This window comes from Cnephaeus nilssonii, assembly GCF_951640355.1.
Source record: "Cnephaeus nilssonii genome assembly, chromosome: 14".
In the NCBI taxonomy this organism is placed as follows: Eukaryota; Metazoa; Chordata; class Mammalia; order Chiroptera; family Vespertilionidae; genus Cnephaeus; species Cnephaeus nilssonii.
The window spans coordinates 24,400,376-24,420,762 of record NC_137085.1 but is presented as its reverse complement, the minus strand read 5'-3'; the positions used below and the strand labels follow the sequence as shown (position 1 = coordinate 24,420,762).

The window sequence follows — 20,387 nt, the reverse complement described above, 5'->3', positions numbered from 1 at the left end:
ACGTTAGGCACTGATTAAGGTATTAAAGACATATTAGTGAACCAAATAGAAAGAGATTTGCTCCTCGTTGAATTTATATTCTCGTGGGAGAAACCAGACATTAAACAAATAAGTAAATTATAGTGTTTGTTGGAAAAGTGCTATGGGGGGAAACAATAATGTAGAAAAGGGAAATAAGGAGTTTGTGGAGGCAGAGATGCAGTTTTAAATGGGGTGGGAGAACCTGTTTTACAATGAGAATTGTCTAAAGGTGGCAGTGACTTCCTAGGAAGACAAGGACCATCCCTGCCAACCAGGTGCACAGTGAATTAGGTTAGCTCCATGTGCTGATTGAGGAAGTTGAGCCTGGTGGGTGTTCTAAAAATAATTTGCAGTGCCCAGGCACCCAACTTTAGTTCTGAGACAAGAGGCTAGGCCTTAAAAGGAAAATGTCAGGAGCAACACAGGTGGAGAGATTTCTAGACTCAGCAGCAGGAACCGGAGTTGAAGAAAAGGTATATAGATCAGGTGGAAAAGCCAAGATGGATCTTAGGGGAAGTAAATGGAACCTCAGCTTCCAGACTCCATGAGTAGCCAAGCCACCAGACTTTGAGACTAAGATGTTGGTTACTTCTGCCCGGCCTGGCTCAGTGGTTGAGCATCAACCTGTGAATCAGGAGGTCACGGTTCAGTTCCCGGTGGGGCACATGCTCAGGTTGTGGGCTCAATCACCAGTGTGGGGCCTGCAGGGCCAATCAATGATTCTCACCGTTGACGTTTCTATTTCTCTCTCCCTCTCCCTTCCTCTCTGAAATCAATAAAAATATATGTATTTTTTGCCCTAGCCCAGTGGTTGGCAAACTCATTAGTCAACAGAGCCAAATATCAACAGTACAACGATTGAAATCTCTTTTGAGAGCCAAATTTTTTAAACTTAAACTTATTCTAACGCCACTTCTTCAAAACAGACTCGCTCAGGCCGTGGTATTTTGTGGAAGAGCCACACTCAAGGGGCCAAAGAGCCGCATGTGGCTCGCAAGCTGCGGTTTGCTGACCACTGCCCTAGCCAGTTTGGCTCAGTAGATAGAGTGTCGGCCTGCAGACTGAAGGGTCCTGGGTTCGATTCCGGTCAAGGGCACATGCCTGGGTTGCAAGCTCAATCCCCACTAGGGGACATGCAGAAGTCAGCCGATCAATGATTCTTTCTCATCATTGATGTTTCTCTCTCTCCCTTTCTCTCTGAAATCAATAAAAATATATTTAAAAAAAAAATATATATATATATATATATATATATATATATATATATATATATACACACACATATATATTTATTTAAAAAGATGTTTGGTACTTCCTACTACGTATCAGGATTGGCCCTGTGGGTGGAGATCAAGGGTGCAAGGGGGGAGGGATGCTGAAGCTGGGAGCCTTAGTTGATCCAAAAGGCATAGCCAGGGATCAGCTCTGCTCAAGACTCAGGAAGTGTGATGAGGCTGTTTTGGGTTGCTCTGCTCAGTGCAGAGAAGAAATCTCACCTTTGAATGACATTTGAGAGAGAAAGCACTGAGCTGCTGTCCTTAGAGATGGGAAGTAAAGAAGATACTCTTGTTGAGATATTTTTTTAAAGTCATTAAAAAATTATTTAATTTTATGCTCCTGGGAAGTAGAAGTATATTTGTTATTTCATTAGTAAAAATATTTGGGGTGTTTCTAGTGGATTACTCGCCATCTTTATTAAGTAGTTATCCTTCATCTTCACTTATGATGATGAATAGTTATAATATGACAAATAGAGGATATTTTTTAATATCATGAGTATGATATTAAATGTGTTGTTTGAAGTTGTTAGAATTATAGGCTTCTTGTCTCTTTCCTCTGTTTCAAAACTATTTTTATAATCAACTTATTTAAAATACTGCGTACTTTCCTCAGATATAAAAAAATAATAACATCTATATATAGCTCACAATTTACAAAATGTTTTTATAACTATTTCTATGATTTACATAATAAACCTGTGATATAAAGTAACTGAGGTTCAGATTAATTAATTTAAATAAAACCTCTACTTAGAATTAAAAGCATGTCATCAAGACAAGTAGACTGCTGTCAGTCTTGGGTGTTTTTGTGAAGTCTAGAGAAGAACGGGACCAGAGAATCTTGAAGACCTGAAATTAGCTATCCAAGGAACTGATACATTTAATTCTGTCAGAAACTTCTTTTTGAAGCATAAGATAATATTTGATATCTGTAGATCAATTTACACCAATGGTGTTTATATTATACTATAAAAAAAGCTGATTCATTGCCAAAGGGATGAGAAAAGCCCCTCATTCAGTGATTACATATAGATATTCTGTCATATTCTTGGTGAAAAATTGCTAGCTAAAAATTCGAGGAATTTTTGTTCTGTTGTTCAAGGCAATACATTCATCAGGGTCATGCTCTAAATCCTCCCATCTTCTCAGTGTGTGTGTGTGTGTGTGTGTGTGTGTGTGTGTGTGTGTTACCAAGCATACAGAGCTAAAGCGCTTTTTTCATGGCCTGATGTCTACCCATAGTTTTAAAGTATAAGCTTAGATGGTAATGATTAAAAGTATGATTTATAGCCATACTTTATAATCTCAGCTCTGCTACTTATTAGCTGTGTGAACTTGGTCATGCTATTTGACCTCTCTATGCCTCAGTTTCTTCATTGGTGAAATGTGGAAATAATAATAGTGTCTACCTCATAGAATTGTGGTGAGGATTAAGAGCAATAATACTTTGAGGTATTTAGAACAACACCTTGTACATGCTAAGCACAGAGTATTAACTTCCATTATTTTATTTTTATTATTATTACTTCCTAGTATCCATGGCAGTCCTAAACAAACATCTCTCTAGCACAGTATGTCCTTGCAAGAAAATGAGATGGGCGTGGTAACTGCAGATAAGCAACCTTCATTAGGAAACTTGTCATTTGAATAAGGTGTGTTAAGGAGAAAGCATTTTCCTATCTTCCCATCATGCTAATCAGGCACCCTGTTGAATGTAAATGCTGAATGTGAAACTTCTCTGATGTGGTGTGCAGGGCTTCTGAGCTACACCTTGAGAGGCACAGGACTCACTTCAACTGGATTTCCCAAAATTATTCTGGAGATTGCTATTGTCCTTCCCCTGGAATTTGACAACCAGCATGAGGCAGGGAGCATGGGAGTGGCCCTTGACTCCTGCAGCCAGATCAGGAGGGTTCTTTCTCCTCCTTGGGTGGGTGACATCCTCAGCCAAACCCTCCCCTATCCTAGAGTTGATCTTGAAACCCAGTGGCCTGGTCCTCCAGTCCATGGCTCTGGGTCATCGCAGCCAAGCCTTTTCGCAATTCCAAAGAAACAGAGCAACAACAATAAGGCTGGAGCCCATAGCTTTAGACTTTTGTGTCTGCTGTAAATCCATTCAGAAACATAACCAGCTTCTGAAGCAGGGAGCACTCCTGGGAGCCGAGCCCTACGATAAATAGAACCCACAAGGAGGAAGGGTTACAGGAATGAAAAAAGTATGTTAAATTTTCAAAAATAGGATCTCACCTCAAGGATTTTAGACACCAGTTTTAGGGCACCTAAACGTTTTTAAAATGCCTTCAAATAATACCTTCCAATATAGACCATCAGTGGTGTTCCGGCTGACTCGTAGGACAAACGTAGCTATTTTTAGCTTCGGAGGCTTGTAAAACACACACGAGGAGCTCAGAGTTAAGCCCAGGCATGGCTGGCGTTTCTTACAAAAGCGCCGTGGGATCTGCCATTGTCTGTGAATCACCAGCGCTGCAGGTCCCACTGCCCTTTGTTGGCGTGGCCCGAGCCAGGTAGGTGTTGCCCAGGCTGCTGCAGTGCCCTTTTGAGGCTACATCAAATGCACCAGAACGAAATGTTTGGGAAGCAGGTGCTTGTTAAGCGGTCAGGAGAGGTAGACCTAGTCCAGGGGAGGCGGAGGAGAGGGGAAAGCAACTTTCAGCAACGTTATCACGCGACAGCCACGAGAACTGGCTGTCACAGTCACTGTGGCCACAGAGCTGACACTGCAGACAGGAGCCAAGGAGCCTCAGAATCCTCTGTCTCAGAAAGAACCAACCCGCCCTAATTGGAAGCACTTCTGGCAAATACAATGCCAGAGGAAAACGCTGTCACTGTTCCCCTTTCAAAGCATAAATTACCCTCGTTTCCTGGAAAAGAATGTCTAGACGGGCTTACTGCCCCCTCGATAAAGCCCCAGACCTGCTCTTGGAGAATCCTGCTTGAAGATGAAAAAAAAAAAATTCTAACCATTCAGACTTGCAGAATGTAGGGGTGAAAATTGCCAGGAATGATCAATGAGCGGCTGCTCTGGGAGGTCAGACCCTGCGAGGGTGAGCTGGCTGACGCCGTTCAAAGAGCCGGTTCTTATTGTGAGAATGCGAATCCTGGCAAAGCCACAAAAAAGAAAATTATAGCAATCAATACAGATCACAGGGAAACCGGATGAAGCTTTCAGCCACACCTGTCTCCATTCTGCTATAATGGATTAACTTTCGAGTGCTGATATCAGCACAGTTTGAAGATTCAGGACATTGAATATGGGAGTCAAAATTGGGTAGAACTTTAATGGAAACTAGAGCAGACCCTTGACATTCACCAGGGTAACGCTGCCTCTCACGCGGGCCAACGTCTCCCATAACTGAGCTGCATTTGAAAAGTCGGCTTTATCCCTTTAAGCAAATTGTACACACCTTGGCTCTGAATAGCCTTCTCTCGATATATTGAACAGATAATCTCTACATGTGCCTCTCTAGGCTTGGGAAGAATTCAGAGTGAGGCTTCCCGTAAGGAAATGTGCCTATCATTTCCAAGCTTAGTAGGGTGAGTCCTGTGGAATTTACCAGCGAACAGAGAGAACCCAGGAAATAAAGCCCACCCACAGGATTCTCAGCCAAACAGCAGTGTGGTAGGAAGAATGATGCTCTCCTCTCCCAAAATGTCCACATCTAACTCCTGGAAACTGTGGACCTGGTACCTTACATGACAAGAGGGAACTTAGGGGCGTGATTAAATTAAGGATCTTGAGATGAGGATCGTGTCCTGGATTATCCAGGTGGGCCCGATACAATCAAAGGGTCTTTATAAGAGGGAAGCAAGGGAGAGTCAGAGAAGGGAGTGGAAGCCAAGGACATAATGATATGGTTGCTGAAAGGGGGGTCACAAGGTAGGAATGAAGGCATCTTTTAGAAGCTTGAAAAGGCAAGGAATACACTTTGAGATTAGCCCAGTGAAACCTACGTTATATTTCTGACCTTCAGAACTGCGCGAGGATACATTTGTGTTGTTCTGAGCCACTCGGTGTATGGTAATTTGTTACAGCAGCAATAGGCAAACTAATACAGTCAACAACGTTTGTCTTGAACCCTCTTTACTTCTTCTCATTTTCTCTTCCCTACATCAAAAAGAAACATCCCATTCAATCAAGGTTTCCGGAATGATCTTTTCTCTCTCTTTTAAGGACAACTCCCCAGCCTCATTCACTCTGATAGGAGAAGTTCATTTCCAAACAGCGCCAGGGAGAAACTGTTTTCTACAGAAAGAGAATGCTGTTGAGTAACCACTTAGCACTGGGCCCCATCACGGGTATTTCGCACCTTAGTTCATCTTTCCAACTCCTTTCTGCAGCATCACTCCCGTCCATCATTTTGTGACTGAGGGTCCCAAGTTTCAGAGACAGTAAATAGCTTATTCTGTGAATGAGCCACCAAGCGTGGGACTGGAGCCCAGGTCTCTCTGACTCCGTAATTCAGAAGTCCTTCCCAGTAGAACATGCTGCTTCTAATTTACTTATACAAAGTAATGCAATGCTAACAGCAAGATGCCTGCATGGAGAAGCAGGTGCCACACCCTGGAAAGTTAGAGGTGAGGGGACAATTTGACTCTGGGGAAGACCTGGTACCGGTGTTTCCTCTTGGGGATAAAACCAGTCATCAGTGTGTGGCACCATTTCTAATTCTTGTAAATCTTCTTCTAGGGGTATTTGCGTTTGGGCTTTTCGCTACTGACATTTTTGTAAACGCCGGACAAGTAGTCACTGGGCACCTAACGCCATACTTCTTGACGGTGTGCAAGCCGAACTACACCAGTACGGACTGCCGAGCCCACCACCAGTTCATAAACAACGGGAACATTTGTACCGGGGACCTGGAAGTGATCGAAAAGGCTCGGAGATCCTTTCCTTCCAAACACGCTGCCCTGAGCGTTTACTCCGCCTTATATGCCACGGTGAGTATGCGAGTCTGGCCGTCTCTCCCACGTGGAGCTACGGCTGGGATGTGTGTCTGTCAGCCATTCCTTCATCACTGTCACTTCTAGTGGTCTTTTGAGTCTTGTTACAAAGTGTTTCTCCTATGTGATATCATGCTGTTGCCCCCACCTTGCCAGAGGATATTAGTTCTGGGAAGAATGCTGATAATCCATTAGTCAAATCTCCTCATTTTACTGAGGCGGAAACTGAGGTCCTGAGAAGAGCTAAGAACACACAGTTAGAGCTGGTACCCAGGCTTCTGGTTTTGTGTCTAGGATTCTCTCACGGCCCACAACAGCACTCTTTGCCAAAGTTCTGGCGGGTTCCAGACGGCACGGACTCCTCACACCTGCCTACAGCTTTGCAGGTGTGGGCCGTAAAGGCATGGCCGGCCCTGCAGTGCACACAGCCGGGGAAAGACACGCTTTCCTCGGCTCCTCCGGACGCTTCTCCATCGCTTTGCCACCCTGCTGGCTGATCCCACAACCCAACACTTCGCGTCCCCCTGCTCTCCAGAGCACTCGAGCCTTGGTGCCCACACTGAGGTACAATGTTCTCTACACTTTTTGCTGTTATCACAGAGAAAACCTGAAGTGCAACTCGTCTTAAAATACAAGGAGAAATGATGGTATCGTGCTTTCTTTTCTACTCTTTAATTTCTTCCATGCGGGAAATGATCTCATTTCACCTTTCTCTGGCCTGTGCTTCTGTGGGGGCTAGAAGAAATAATAATACTTTCCCTCCCACCTGCTAAGTGATTCGAGCTGTGCTAATTATCAACTTAACAGAGATAGATTAACAAGGGCAAAATCAAAGTTCAATATATGTGCATGGGGAGTTCTCATAGGCATGAAAATTCCAAAAACAATGAAGCCGCCTTGGGTATATAAGACATTTCGGACCAAGGAGAAAGGTGGGGAACAGGAAGTTAGATTTCAGAAGTGAGATGGGCGAGTCACAGGTAATTGAGAGAAAGCAGAACACACGTGGCAGGAAAACCCTTGCTAGGCAACTCAGAAACGGTGGGACACAGGGCCAGCTAGCTGATAGGCTCCGGCCCCAAGCCCTCTTGTTTACCACGCTTAATGCACATTAGGCTACAGCAGCATCCTAAGATCTCCTTCCTGAACCAGGTTTCTCTGCCTGAATCCCCTGGGCAGGAAAAGTGGGGAGGTCCTGTTCCTTAATAAACAGCTTCTAATCAACATCCCAAAAAGGCAGCTTCAGGGTGGAAAAACTTTGGTCCCTTCACTTGCATAGAACTGAGAGGTAGGGATCAGATCCAAGGCTGAATATCATAGGCAGTTAGTGTGGAAGCGCAACTCTTGGTGGAAAATATCCCTTTCCCTTCCTTCTACGCATTTTATACTCAGGAGATGACTGGTCTAGTGATTCTCAATGAAAGGTGAGGGAAGAGAAGACAGAGAAAAGACCCCTCTCAAACTGCCCATTCTTCCCAGAGCTTCTGAGCACCCCCCCACCCACCCCCACCCCCCGGAGCACGTTCCCATCCCCTCCCTTGAGAGTCTGCCTCTGACGGCAGATAATTCCTGCAGTTTTTCTGAATTACATACATTCAGGGAGGAAAAGAGTGTCTGACTACCAGTCTGTCTCTTTTAGAGACAGACTTTAAAATAAAACGCTAAATATTCACTCTAAAACAAAGTTTCCTTGGAGTCCCATTTACAGGACCACATCCATAGGACCAATTTGCCAACCACCAATTATCCAAAATGTCTTCTTAATGATTCCTTTAAGATCTTTCTTGAATGAATACGTGATCAAAGTTATTTTAGCCGCCCCTTCCCCCCGCCCACAGAAAGGAAACACAAACATAAATCATACAGAAGCCTCGGTTTACAAAGCAGATCCATTAGAGCTCAATGAGGCTTCTTCACTTTTTACACCAACAAACTATGCCAGGTTCCTTTTTTTTTAAGCAAAGGAAGTCCTCTCAGGCATTCACCATATTTTTTCATATTCAAAATATTGACTTGCCTTAAATTATCTTGAACTTAAGTTATATGAAGCAATGTACTTTTAAAATATTTTTATTGATTTTGAGAGAGAGAGAGAGAGACATCGATGTGAGAGCGTTCAACCCAGGCATGTGTCCTGACCAGGAATCCTTTCAGTGCATGGGATGACACCCAACCAACTGAGCCACTCCAGCCAGGGTGAAGCAATGTACATTTGCGCCATTTTCTATATTTTTATCAGGCTCAACTCATTGCTATGTGAAATTAATTTTTACCATTATAAAAATTAAATAGGTTACTTGTAATAAACTGCTCTCATCAAGTAAGATATAATTTTATTTTGGGGAGAAAAAGTCAGCAGAGCCAGCTCACTCAGAATCGATGCAGCTATAGCACATTTTCAAGGATTCAGATATAATCCAATTCAAGTCATGCCTCACTGTCATCAGATAAACCCTGATACAAGATTCTCATTGTGCGAACATTTCTGAGCCCCCATTATGTGTGACGTCCTTTCAGAAATTACTCAACAGATATTCCCTAAGCACTAGTTCATACTGTGAAGAATACTAATCAACTGTAGGCCTCATATGCGTAATAGTTTGTAAATTAATAGGAAAGATTTATAAAGGTTATATTTAAAAACAATATAGAAAAACGAAACTTAAATAGACCTGGTATAAATGTTCCATAGCATTGCTTACGCGGCCTCAGAATGGTAATAACACGCTGTATCTATGTAGCTCTGATCTAACCCCAGTTTTTCAGGGTCTCTGCTACATGTAAGGAAAAGAATCCCATCACCCTGTATGCACACCCTGTTGAAACATCATCCTAGGAAATTAACCGTGTCCACTGTAATATTGTAAGATGCCCCCACTGGAACTTGTATGTGCTCAGGCCACACAAACACACCACAGACTATAAATTATCAGCATACTATTCTTCAGGGTTGCAAACTCATGTCTCACTTTTGTTCAAGAAATGATGGATCAATAGTGCCCTCTACTGGTTTCTTGTAACTATTACCAAAGATGATCTAACAAAGTGTTTACTTATTTGAAAGAAACACATCTTCCCAACTAGGCCACCGGGAACCCATTTGATAACTGAGCCTATGCAACTTGGCTCAGCTCCTCACAGTGAAATGAGAATAGCCTACATATTACACTTGAAACTAATATAAAATAATATTGAATGTCAACTGTAATTGAAAATTAAAATTAAAGAACAGCCTACTTACATTTAGGCTTCATAAATTTCAAGTGTCATAAATTTAATCACTCTTTACTTAGTTTAGGTCTTCCCAGTCCTCTGGATGTCCTGACACAATTTTTTAAATTAATATTTTAAAATACACTAGAGTCGCCCTAACCAGTTTGGCTCAGTAGATAGAGCGTCGGCCTGCGGACTGAAGGGCCCCAGGTTTGATTCCGGTCAAGGGCATGTACCTTGGTTGCAGGCACATCCCCAGTAGGAGGCAGCTGACCGATGTTTCTCTCTGATGTTTCTAACTCTCTATCCCTCTCCCTTCCTCTCTGTAAAAAATCAATAAAATATATTTTTAAAATGGGGATAAGTGCACCCACCTTTTTAAAAAAATACACTAGAGTCAATGAATGGATAGAGCTGATCACAGTTGTCCCAAGGAATGTGGAAATTAATTTCCAGCACAACTGAAATCTATTTGTGTGACACACTGGTTGGGAAGTTCTAATTTAGTCAATCAACTAATCAATAAATGCTTTTGTATTCATTGCTTAGCAGTGTGAAGAATCGGCTAGCAGTATGGGGGATGCAAAAAAGTAAAATGTAGAGCCATTCATCTACCTGATCTTCTCCATAAACTTCATTCTCATAGGAGGATTATTTGGTATCTGAGAATCTCACATGGGTTTCCTAATACCCAAAATGGTGCTTAAATTTGTTACGTGAAAACTGCAGCTTCTGAGCAGTGTGGCTCAGTGGTTGAGCATCGACCTATGAACCAGGATGTCACAGTTCGATTCCTGGTCAGGACACATGCCTGGGTTGCAGGCTGGATCCCCAGTAGGAGGCGTGCAAGAGGCAGCCAACTGATGATTCTCTCTCATCATTGATGTTTCTATCTCCCTCTCTCTTCCTCTCTGAAATTAATAAAAATATATTTTTAAAAAATACACCTGTGTCTTCTGAATCTGGTCATTATTCCATGCTCATTCTTCCTGTCAAACATAATTTTTGTTCACATGTCCCTTAGAATACAAAACACCATGATTAATGGACATCTACCCATTGTTCTTGCTGCACTAGTTTTCTACCCAAACTCTACTGCGTAGCTGAGGAGGGGAGCTGTTCACCTGGTTGATGTGGTTGCTTTGGCACAGCCCCTGTTTGCGTGTGTTGGTGTGTGCATGTGTGTGCACTGTATGAGGAGCCTCCCGGTCACTTTCCAGTCTCTGTCCTGTTCCAGATGTACATCACAAGCACAATCAAGACGAAGAGCAGCCGACTGGCCAAGCCAGTGCTGTGCCTCGGGACCCTCTGCATGGCCTTCCTGACGGGCCTCAACCGGGTCTCTGAATACAGGAACCACTGCTCCGATGTGATCGCAGGCTTCATCCTGGGCACTGCGGTAGCCCTGTTTCTGGTAAGTCAGCTTCCCTCTTTCTACCTTTCTCCCTCCCGTGCCCTCTGAGAGGCTGCCCAAGACCATGGGGAGTCGGGTTCCCAGACATCACAGTCTAAACCCATGTTTCTCTGGCTGAACCTTGCAAGTTGCAATTATTCTCCAAGTATTATGCATCCTATTGCTGCAAGGATGATTTCTAAAGCGCCCTTTCCTTCAGAAATGTGATTGCATATCCCCCTGGGGCTGGGGGGGAGGGGGAAGATTGCTCAGGAAGAATGGTTGCTCCACTTTCATCAACACTGTGATTGGGATTGGGATGGGGCTGGGACTGTGGCTGGGCAGACCAGTGATTGCACACCTTCAAGCCATTGTTCTAACATATGTGTTCAGGATGTGTGGGGAGGAGCTAAGTGTTGCCTGGGGAAAGAACAGAGAACAAAGACCGCTGGTGGAAGCAGGCAGCCCCTTCCCCAGCATCCCAGGAAACTGAGCTCGGGCCGACTTGCATATCTCACTCAGAAATAGGAACACTCTCAGCTAACCACAAACCTCTTAGAAAGCCCCTGTTATTATGGGAGCATGCCCTCGGACATCTTGTTTCTGCTACAAGTGGCTGCTCAACAACATATTATACTCTTCCTAGAGAAGAGCTGTGAATGATACGGTTTTCTCCATATCTTTATAATTCTGATGATATTTTAGTTTCTCAAATACATGGGGATCTGGCTACCTCCTCAACTAGGAAATCCCTTAATCTGAGTTGGATTGGAAGAGACAAGGTTAACTTTTATTGTTTTTGTCTTTTTTTACAATTTTATTGAGGTATGATAGGCCTATAACATATGGCGCAAAAAGTGTACAATTTGATCAATTTTGACATATAGATACGTCCTCTCTCACCCTCTCCTTCCCTTCATTCCCAAGCTACCACTGATCTTCTTTTCTTCACCCTATATTAGTTTGCCTTCCCTAGGATTCCATAGAAATGGAACCATATATTATGTAATTTTTTTTCTGGCATCTTTCACCCAGCATAATTATTATGAGATTCGTTCGTGTTGTAGCATGTATCAACAATTCATTCCTTTTTCTTGCTGTATAGTATTCTGTTGCATGGGCGTACCATAGAGGTGCGGGTTTTTAATAATCCTCAAGGATTTAAAATGGGCCCAAAAGGGTTTACAGTCACTCGCCGGGCCTGGAGAGCCGCATGTTGCACATGAAGTGAATCCCTCACAATATTCAGCCAGCTTCCCCTCTGAGACTGAAGCCATCACAGTCTGGATGGCCCCTCCCATTCTGCAGTCAATCAGACTGGCATCTCACACAGAAGGATTTCACAGTCCTGTGACCTCACTCCTCCTTGTCCTCCCCACCATATGTAAAATACACACATGCCTCTCCCAACCACTAACAGTTTCCCAGTGTTTTTGCCGGCTAAGATTCACACAGAAAATGCTCACATTTATTCAGAACACTGATTGGGAAACTCCATTCTAATTCAGAATTATTTTTAACGGATCTAGGCTTTTCTTCTATTAAGTGCAAAAATCTCTGGGTCCGTGGTCGGCAAACTCATTAGTCAACAGAGCCAAATATCAACAGTACAACGATTGAAATTTCTTTTGAGAGCCACATTTTTTAAACTTAAACTTCTTCTAACGCCACTTCTTCAAAATAGACTCGCCCAGGCCGTGGTATTTTGTGGAAGAGCCACACACAAGGGGCCAAAGAGCCGCATGTGGCCCGCGAGCCGCAGTTTGCCGACCACAGCTCTGGGTGAAGGCGCAGCAAGAGTGGTGCTGAGGATGTTCTGAGGCGCTGATGTCTCCTAGGGGATATTTTCCTAAGGTTGCTTTTTTGAAAGAGGGAAAGACTAGAGGTGACTTCAGAGAGGATAGAGTTTTCAAAGAGACATCAATACCGCATAAATGAGATGGCTCAAAAGGAAAGCCAGCCAATTTTGCTGTCCCCCAGTCCTGGAGCCAGCCAGCCCCTCTAGAGAGAAAGAGCAGTGTTGACTATACCCCCAAAAATGTGATGGGGTTTTTCCAGTATGAAATCTATAAAATGCTTTGTGTTAACTAAGGCCCCATATACAGATTCTGCTTTAACATTAAACTTGTTTTCTCGCAATGGCTCATAGCCCTGCTTCCTGTGGCCTATTATTGGCTTCCCAATTGATGGCAAATGTCAGAATTTGTTTTCCACAAATGATCTTTTTGTAAGACCCAGCCCTGCTGTTGGGTTGCTCGGCAGGTGACAGACCACACTGTAACTACACGTGCACATGTACACAAGCTCACAGGCACCCTCAGTAAGCTGGAATATGGGAGGGGGAAGATGTTATAGAAAAGACTGGAAGCATTCCAAAGCAGAGACTTGGAGAGTAGACAGAAAAAGGGAGGAGAGTCTGAGAAGAGGAGCATACTTGTGGCATATGTTCATTATTGTTTTGTGTTTCCTGTGAAGATGAGAATGGTGGGTGGAGGGGGAGATTATTAGTTGAGCAATTACTATATACCCTACACTTTATGTGCACCAAATCATGTGTCCCTAGGACATCCCTCCCAGTATTCTTATCCTCATAGAGGAGGAAAGGGAGGCTCAAAGATAAGTAACTTGCCCAGTGGCTACACAGTCAATAAGCCATGAATCTAACCTGAGTGTTTTCAACTCCAGAGTCTCTTCAACTTCAACACCTTCCACTTCTCCCATTTCCTGAATGGAGGGAGTTTAAGCAGAGATGCGGGGAGGGAGGGAATATTGATGAAAATGTTCTGCAGGGTTGGAAGAATGACAGGAAAGATTCAGAGGCACTGGATATAGAAACAAAGATGCAGAACAATGAAAGAAAGAGCGTGGGGAAAAACAGACAAACTCTACATGGGCAACAGAAGCAGGCCAGATGGTAAAAACAGACTGAGGTATGAAGGGGAAATAAAGAAGAGTAGGTAGTAATTTAGAGGGAAAGTTTCTTAATGGAAGCATAAAAGTGTCACTAAGGAGTTATTTAATCTCAAGCATATAGTGGTCACATAATTTAAGGGTGATCATTTTAGGTAGAAGTTAAAGACTGGCTAACAGTGAATGAGTATTTGCTCTATGTTTGGCGTTTGTTAAGAGGCAAAATATTATAGTGGTGTGAGCTATGGAGTTTAAATCTCTGTGTGACCTTGGGCAAGTTATCTAGCTTCTCTATGCCTCCTTCCCTACGTTGTAAGATGGTTGAGAAGGTTAAATGAAGTAAGTAAAACTCTCAGGACAATGCCAGACACACAGTTGCCCTCCATAAATGTCAGGCGTTTTATAACCATCGTGTCCTTTCATCGTTACGGATTTATGAGGTAGGTATTACATTACCCTCATTTCACAGGTCAGGCTCCGTGGGTGGATGGGTTATCATTGGCCATCTGGTGATTAAGCAGGTGCTTCCTCAGCACTGAGAATGTGTGCAGCAGGCAACCTGGGCCACGCCCCAGGTCTTTCCATGGAACCTGCCCACTGGCTCAAAGGAAGAAGTCGCTATGGCAATGACATTCTAAGGGAACGGCCTGCCACTCTCAGAGATGGCCGGGCATTGATGGCTGTAGTCTGACCCAATCTTTTTACCCCTCATCCTGCAGGGAATGTGTGTGGTCCATAACTTTAAAGGAACACAAGGATCTCCTTCCAAACCCAAACCCGAGGATCCCCGTGGAGTACCCCTAATGGCTTTCCCAAGGATAGAGAGCCCTCTGGAAACCCTAAGTGCACAGGTATAGTAAAGTGGCTGAAGCAACCAAACCCACAGGCTCAGGCCTGTCCCTTAGAAGGGCAGCTGTTCCATTCAACTATTCTACTGAAAGCAGGCACCACTGCATCCGCCCAGGGCAATAACAGTCTGGTGGGAAGGCCCTCAGGAACTTCACAGCTTCCCTCCGTTAGTCCTGCCTTTACTCTGGGGCGTGGCAATCATGCGACCTCAGGAAGTTCTTAGCCTCACGTAAACCTCCGCTGCTTCAGGATACCTTGGCCTCCAGGGTAATAGCACAGTTAGGAAAATCCAGACCAATTATGTGGGAGGTGCATTTGATTTAGTAACTAGGACAATATTTGAAAAGAAAACGGTTTTGTTATATGTACTGACAGATGTAAACTAGAAGCATATTTACAAGGTTATTAACAAAATAGATGCATGTGTCCTTTTGGATCTAAGACTCGATGCAACAATACTTGCTGATCACCTATTTACACCAGGGATACAGAAAATAATTAGCCACACCATCCTTGCCCTCAAAGAACTCTCAGATGATTAGGGAAGGCAGAAGTCAGTGAGTCATCATAAGCTGGCATGATGAATCACAGGTCCAAGATTTGCTGTGTGAATATAAATGAAGAAAGATATATTCTGTCCGAGAAGACAGGGAAAGCGTGGAGAAGATGGCATTACTCACTCGCTCACTTTTACCTTGGACAGTTGCAAGGGGCTTTACAAATAGACTCTGATGTGAACAAAAACCTATTGAATCAATAGTATCATCCCCATTTCCAGGTTAAACATAGGAATATTGAAGATCAAGGTGTTAAATCACTTGCTCAAAACCACATGTCAGAGAGCTAAATGGGTAGTTCTTTAAGTAGAGAGGGGAGTGATTTCTGCCCAAGTGTTTATTTTCTATAACAATCTATCTTGAAATCTTGTTTTCATTTGGCCTTTTCTTATTAATCCATTTGTATAGATCCTGCAAAGGAAAGTAAGTCACCTCCCCCTAGAATTAGTGTGTGCTTCACATCAGTACAGCATAAAAATATTTTTCACTATTTTATTTAAAAATTATTAATGCCCTAGCCCAGTGGTCGGCAAACTCATTAGTCAACAGAGCCAAATATCAACAGTACAACGATTGAAATTTCTTTTGAGAGCCAAATTTTTTAAACTTAAACTTCTTCTAATGCCACTTCTTCAAAATAGACTCATCCAGGCTGTGGTATTATGTGAAAGAGCCACACTCAAGGGGCCAAAGAGCCGCATGTGGCTCGTGAGCTGCAGTTTGCCGACCACGGCCCTAGCCAGTTTTGCTCAGTGGATAGAGCATCAGCCTGTGGACTGAAGGGTCCCAGGTTCTATTCTGGCCAAGGGCACATGCCTGGGTTGTGGGCTTGATCCCCAGTAGGGGGCGTGCAGGAGGCAGCTGATCAATGATTATCTCTCATCATTGATGTTTCTATCTCTCCCTCTTCCTTCCTTTCTGAAATCAATAAAGAAATACATTTTAAAAGTAAATAAATAGAGATTATTAACTATCAGTCATCTCTCTAAGATAACTATCCTCTTAAATGTTATCAATAAACCAGAAGAAAAATCCAATAAAGCTATTCCATCTTGGGAAAAATATGTAGGGCTCTCCCTTAAATCCAGTGCCAAGTATTTTATTTGTTTATTTTCTCTTAACCTGTATTAAGATGAAATTTTTGACTCAGTCTAATTAGAAAGAATGTACTGAAAAATATCTTACTGGTTTATTTATATATAGCCTGTTGATGCAGGTGGAATGGCAGATTAGCTTAACTAATGAGACCTTGTAATGAAATGGTGAAATAGACCCTCCCTCATTTTTTTCCCCTATCTAATTATGTCTCTATACCTGGTGACGTCAGAGTGGTTCCCTCTATTTTCTGAAGTGAAGCAACTAAAGACAAAGGTCAGTTTGAAAAGGAAACAGAAATATTTGCCGAGTTCCACAAACATGTCAATCTCTGTGTCCTTATAAATGCTGTTTACTTCACCCCAAGCATTCCAGTCTAAGGACACCTCGTTCCCACCCATCCTTCCTCCCAACATTGCTCAAGCGTTACCCTCTGTCTGAAGCCTTCTCCAGATCCCTTCTCTCTTCTCTTCAAGACCATGAGTATTTGACCAGGCCAAGAGACAACCAGGCCATATTTTGGGAGGTTCCACTTACATTGAAAAATGAAGTGCCAAACAGGGTTTCAAAAACTGCTATTCACATGATAGGTTTTAAAATTTATTTTAATTAATATATTGATTTATTGCTCACAATAGGCAATGGTGGAACTTCTTTCACATATCTTTGTATCCATGTAGATCACCTCATCTGGGTACAACTTGAGGCCTTTCCTGAATACCAGTCTTGGGCCAGAGGACCCTCAGAGTCCCTCAGGACCGCCCCTCACTAATTAAAGCCAAGAATATCCCCTCACGTCTGCCTCCTACAAAGACTTAGAGATCTTTGAGGATCTGAACTATATCTTCCTTACTCTTCATATTTCCTGGCATTCACTAGGTGTGAAATAATGTTTGGTGAGTAGACAGATGCAAGCCAGAACCAAAGTCTGAACTAGACACTTGAGTCAAAACAAAGAACCTAAAATCAGGCCATAGAATCTTGATGGAAGTTAGAAATGTATGAGTAACAGTGAAACAGGACTAATGCAGACTAGTTCAAGTGAAGCTACAGGAAGCTGGATGGAAGTTCTTACCTCTCAAGTGATGTCTTCCATACCAACGTGGGAGATTCAAGTAACCACCCACCTGCTGTTAATGTCAAATATTTCCACAGGGTTAGTGAGGAGAATATCCCCTTTATTTGTTGGTCAAGAAAGTTGGCTTATGATGAGCCATCACATTCAATCTCACAAGAATCCTGCAATTGGCATCATTATCCTATTTTTATAGATGAAGTAAGTAAAGCACAAAGGGTTTAAGTAATTGCCCAAGGTCGCCCAGTCAAAATGAAGACATAAGCCCATCTACTTCTTTTTTTAAAAATATATTTTATTGATTTTTTACAGAGAGGAAGATAGAGAGTTAGAAACATCAATGAGAGAGAAACATCGATCAGCTGCCTCCTGCACACCTCCTACTGGGGATGTGCCCACAACCAAGGTACATGCCCTTGACCAGAATCGAACCTGAGACCTTTCAGTCTGCAGGCCGATGCTCTATCCACTGAGCCAAATCGGTTAGGGCAAGGACCATCTATTTCTAAAGGTCCTGATTTAATTCAAGGGGCACTTCATTTTGAAATCTGCAACTCTCAGCATTAAAAATGGAAACATACCATAGGGGTTAGTGTGTTTGAACTGAGCTACAGCTCTTCCCAAATAAATATGTATGCCCTGCCTTTTCCCCTGAGGGCAAGAGCTCCCCTGTGCAATTCCAACATCCATGTTTTCTGTTAGAAGCTAGTCCTTTGCCATTTCTGAATTAGAGCCATCTACCCAGGAGGAGGATCTGGGGGATCTGAGAGGAGATCTGAATCTCTCTTCAGATCACCATTCACACCCATGAAATCCATCCCACTGTTCAAAATACCTCAAAGAGAAGAGTAGACTGTCTGGATGGGGAGGATACCCAGTCACCCCTCTTTCCTTCCTCCTGACACTTTCTTTCCCCTTTGCCACATAGAGTCCCCAGAGCTACTGTGTTGCTTTCCTCTCTCAAATATCAACTCAAATTTGAATGTCTGCCTTCTGTGATTCCCCTTGGTTGGGTTGATGGAAATAGGGTGCATTTTTCTAAAATCTGTCCCAAGTACCGAAGAGAAACCAGAAAGTTAATAATTACAGAATGCAAACAAAACAAAAATGGCCACGTTTCTGAAGCATTATTCTGTGGTCCTATAGAGTTATTGTGATCTTAAAGACACTGGCTGCAAGCCAGCTACGTTCTACATGCCCACATTCCCCAGAGCAATCAAGCTTAGTATTGAACAATTTATCTCTTTGTCAATCACAGTTTATATTAACAAAGAAACTAGAGATGAGACTATTGTGCTAACTCACCCTGGGTTTGGTGTAAAGTCTCCTTGTATCTCCAGATTGGGGGGTGGGAGGAGAGGACTTTCTTTTCCTTTTTCTTTTTTCTTTAACACACACAAGAATCTAATCCATGGGAGATCCAAATGCCTGGGACCTTACTCCAGGAGATTCTAGTTCAGCAATTTGGAGGTGAAAAAGATTATATTTAAGAAAAATTCCCAGAGGAATTCTAATGGCCCCCTTTATGCCAGTGATATCAAAGATTTCATATTCTAAGTAGAAAAGAGGATTTGGAGAGAAAGAACTTGGAGAGAAAGAAATCTGCCCAAAGTCACCCATTTAGTTATCTTAGAGTGTTGGATGACTTTATCTTGACCTTTTACTCTTAAATGGAATATTATAAATGACCAAAGTATTAGTCAAAAATCAATTTTCAAAAAGAAAGCATACTATAACACAGTTATTTTATTTTTCATCTTACGGTAAAAATGCATCCAACCTTAATTTTTATAAATATGACAGATCAGAGTACCTTGAAAAAAACAAAATAGTCAATTTCTAAAATTCTTAGTTGAGCTCTCAAACCAGAATCAGGAAACCTGTAATAATTAATTAGAGCTATAGCCACAGTTTCTTAAGGTATTTGCCAATTCTATGGACTTGGGAGCTGAGGATGAAATGGGGGAAGTGGGTGGGGAGAGGTTAAGTTCAAACAAAAGAGGAAGCTTTGGGCTGCAAAAGGTGGGGTTATGCAGTTAACCCTTGAACAACATAAGGGTTGGGACCTGACCTCCCCCCCACACACACACAGAGTTGAAAATCCATGTATAAATTTTGACTCCCCCCAAACTTCACTAATAGTCTACTATTGACCAGAAGCCAATAACATAAACAGTCAATTAACACATATTGTATATTATATGCATTATATACTGTATTCTTACAATAAAGTAAGATAGAGAAGAGAAAATATTATTTTAAAAATCATAAAGGAGCCCGGCCAATGTGGCTGAGTGGTTGACAATCAACCTATGAACCAGGAGGTCTAAGTTCGATTCCCAGTCAGGGCACATGCCTGGTTTGTGGGTTTGATTCCTAATAGGGGGCATGCAGGAGGCAGCCAAACAATGATTCTCATCATTGATATTTCTATCTCTCTCTCCCTCTCAGAAATCAATAAAAATATATTTTTTTAAAAAAAGAAAATCATAAGGAAAATACATTTACAGTATTTATTGGAAAAAATCTGCTATAAGTGGACCCACACAGTTCAAACCCATGTTGTTCAAGGGTCAACTGCATATATAAAGTATATAAACAAAAGATAGGGGTTATATAAACAAGCACATAAACAAAAATCGACTACAAAAAGTTGCAATCATAGTAGATTTTAATACATTTCTCTCTGTAATTAATAAGCAAACAAAATATAGTAAAGACATCAATGTTTAAAAAGGGTGATCTGATGTGCATTATGTATAATCCTTCTCAAAACACATGAAACATGAAAACAGACCATGTAGAAGACTATAAAGTAAGTCTCGAGGAATTTTAAAGAATCTATATCATACAGACTATATTCTCTAGAAAAAAATTTCAAAAATACCTAAAAAAAATGCCTATACATTTGAAAATATTAAACTCACTGCTATATAACTCATGACTCAAAGAATAAATAATATGGAAATTTTTCAAAAATTAGAACTGTCCAATATTAAAAACATCTATAATAATAAAATCATAATATGCAA

General features: G+C 42.2%; 1 protein-coding gene across 2 annotated transcripts in view; it reads left to right on the top strand.

Moving 5' to 3' along the window:
* Positions 1-20,387, top strand: part of PLPPR1 (phospholipid phosphatase related 1) — a 193,531-nt gene that overhangs the window by 171,604 nt on the left and 1,540 nt on the right. For both annotated transcript variants that reach the window (XM_079790737.1, XM_079790736.1), the window contains exons 5-7: positions 6,010-6,260; positions 10,714-10,890; positions 14,499-14,630. In XM_079790737.1, the coding sequence (XP_079646863.1) occupies positions 6,010-6,260; positions 10,714-10,890; positions 14,499-14,630 (560 nt within the window). The remainder of the gene's footprint in view (positions 1-6,009; positions 6,261-10,713; positions 10,891-14,498; positions 14,631-20,387) is intronic.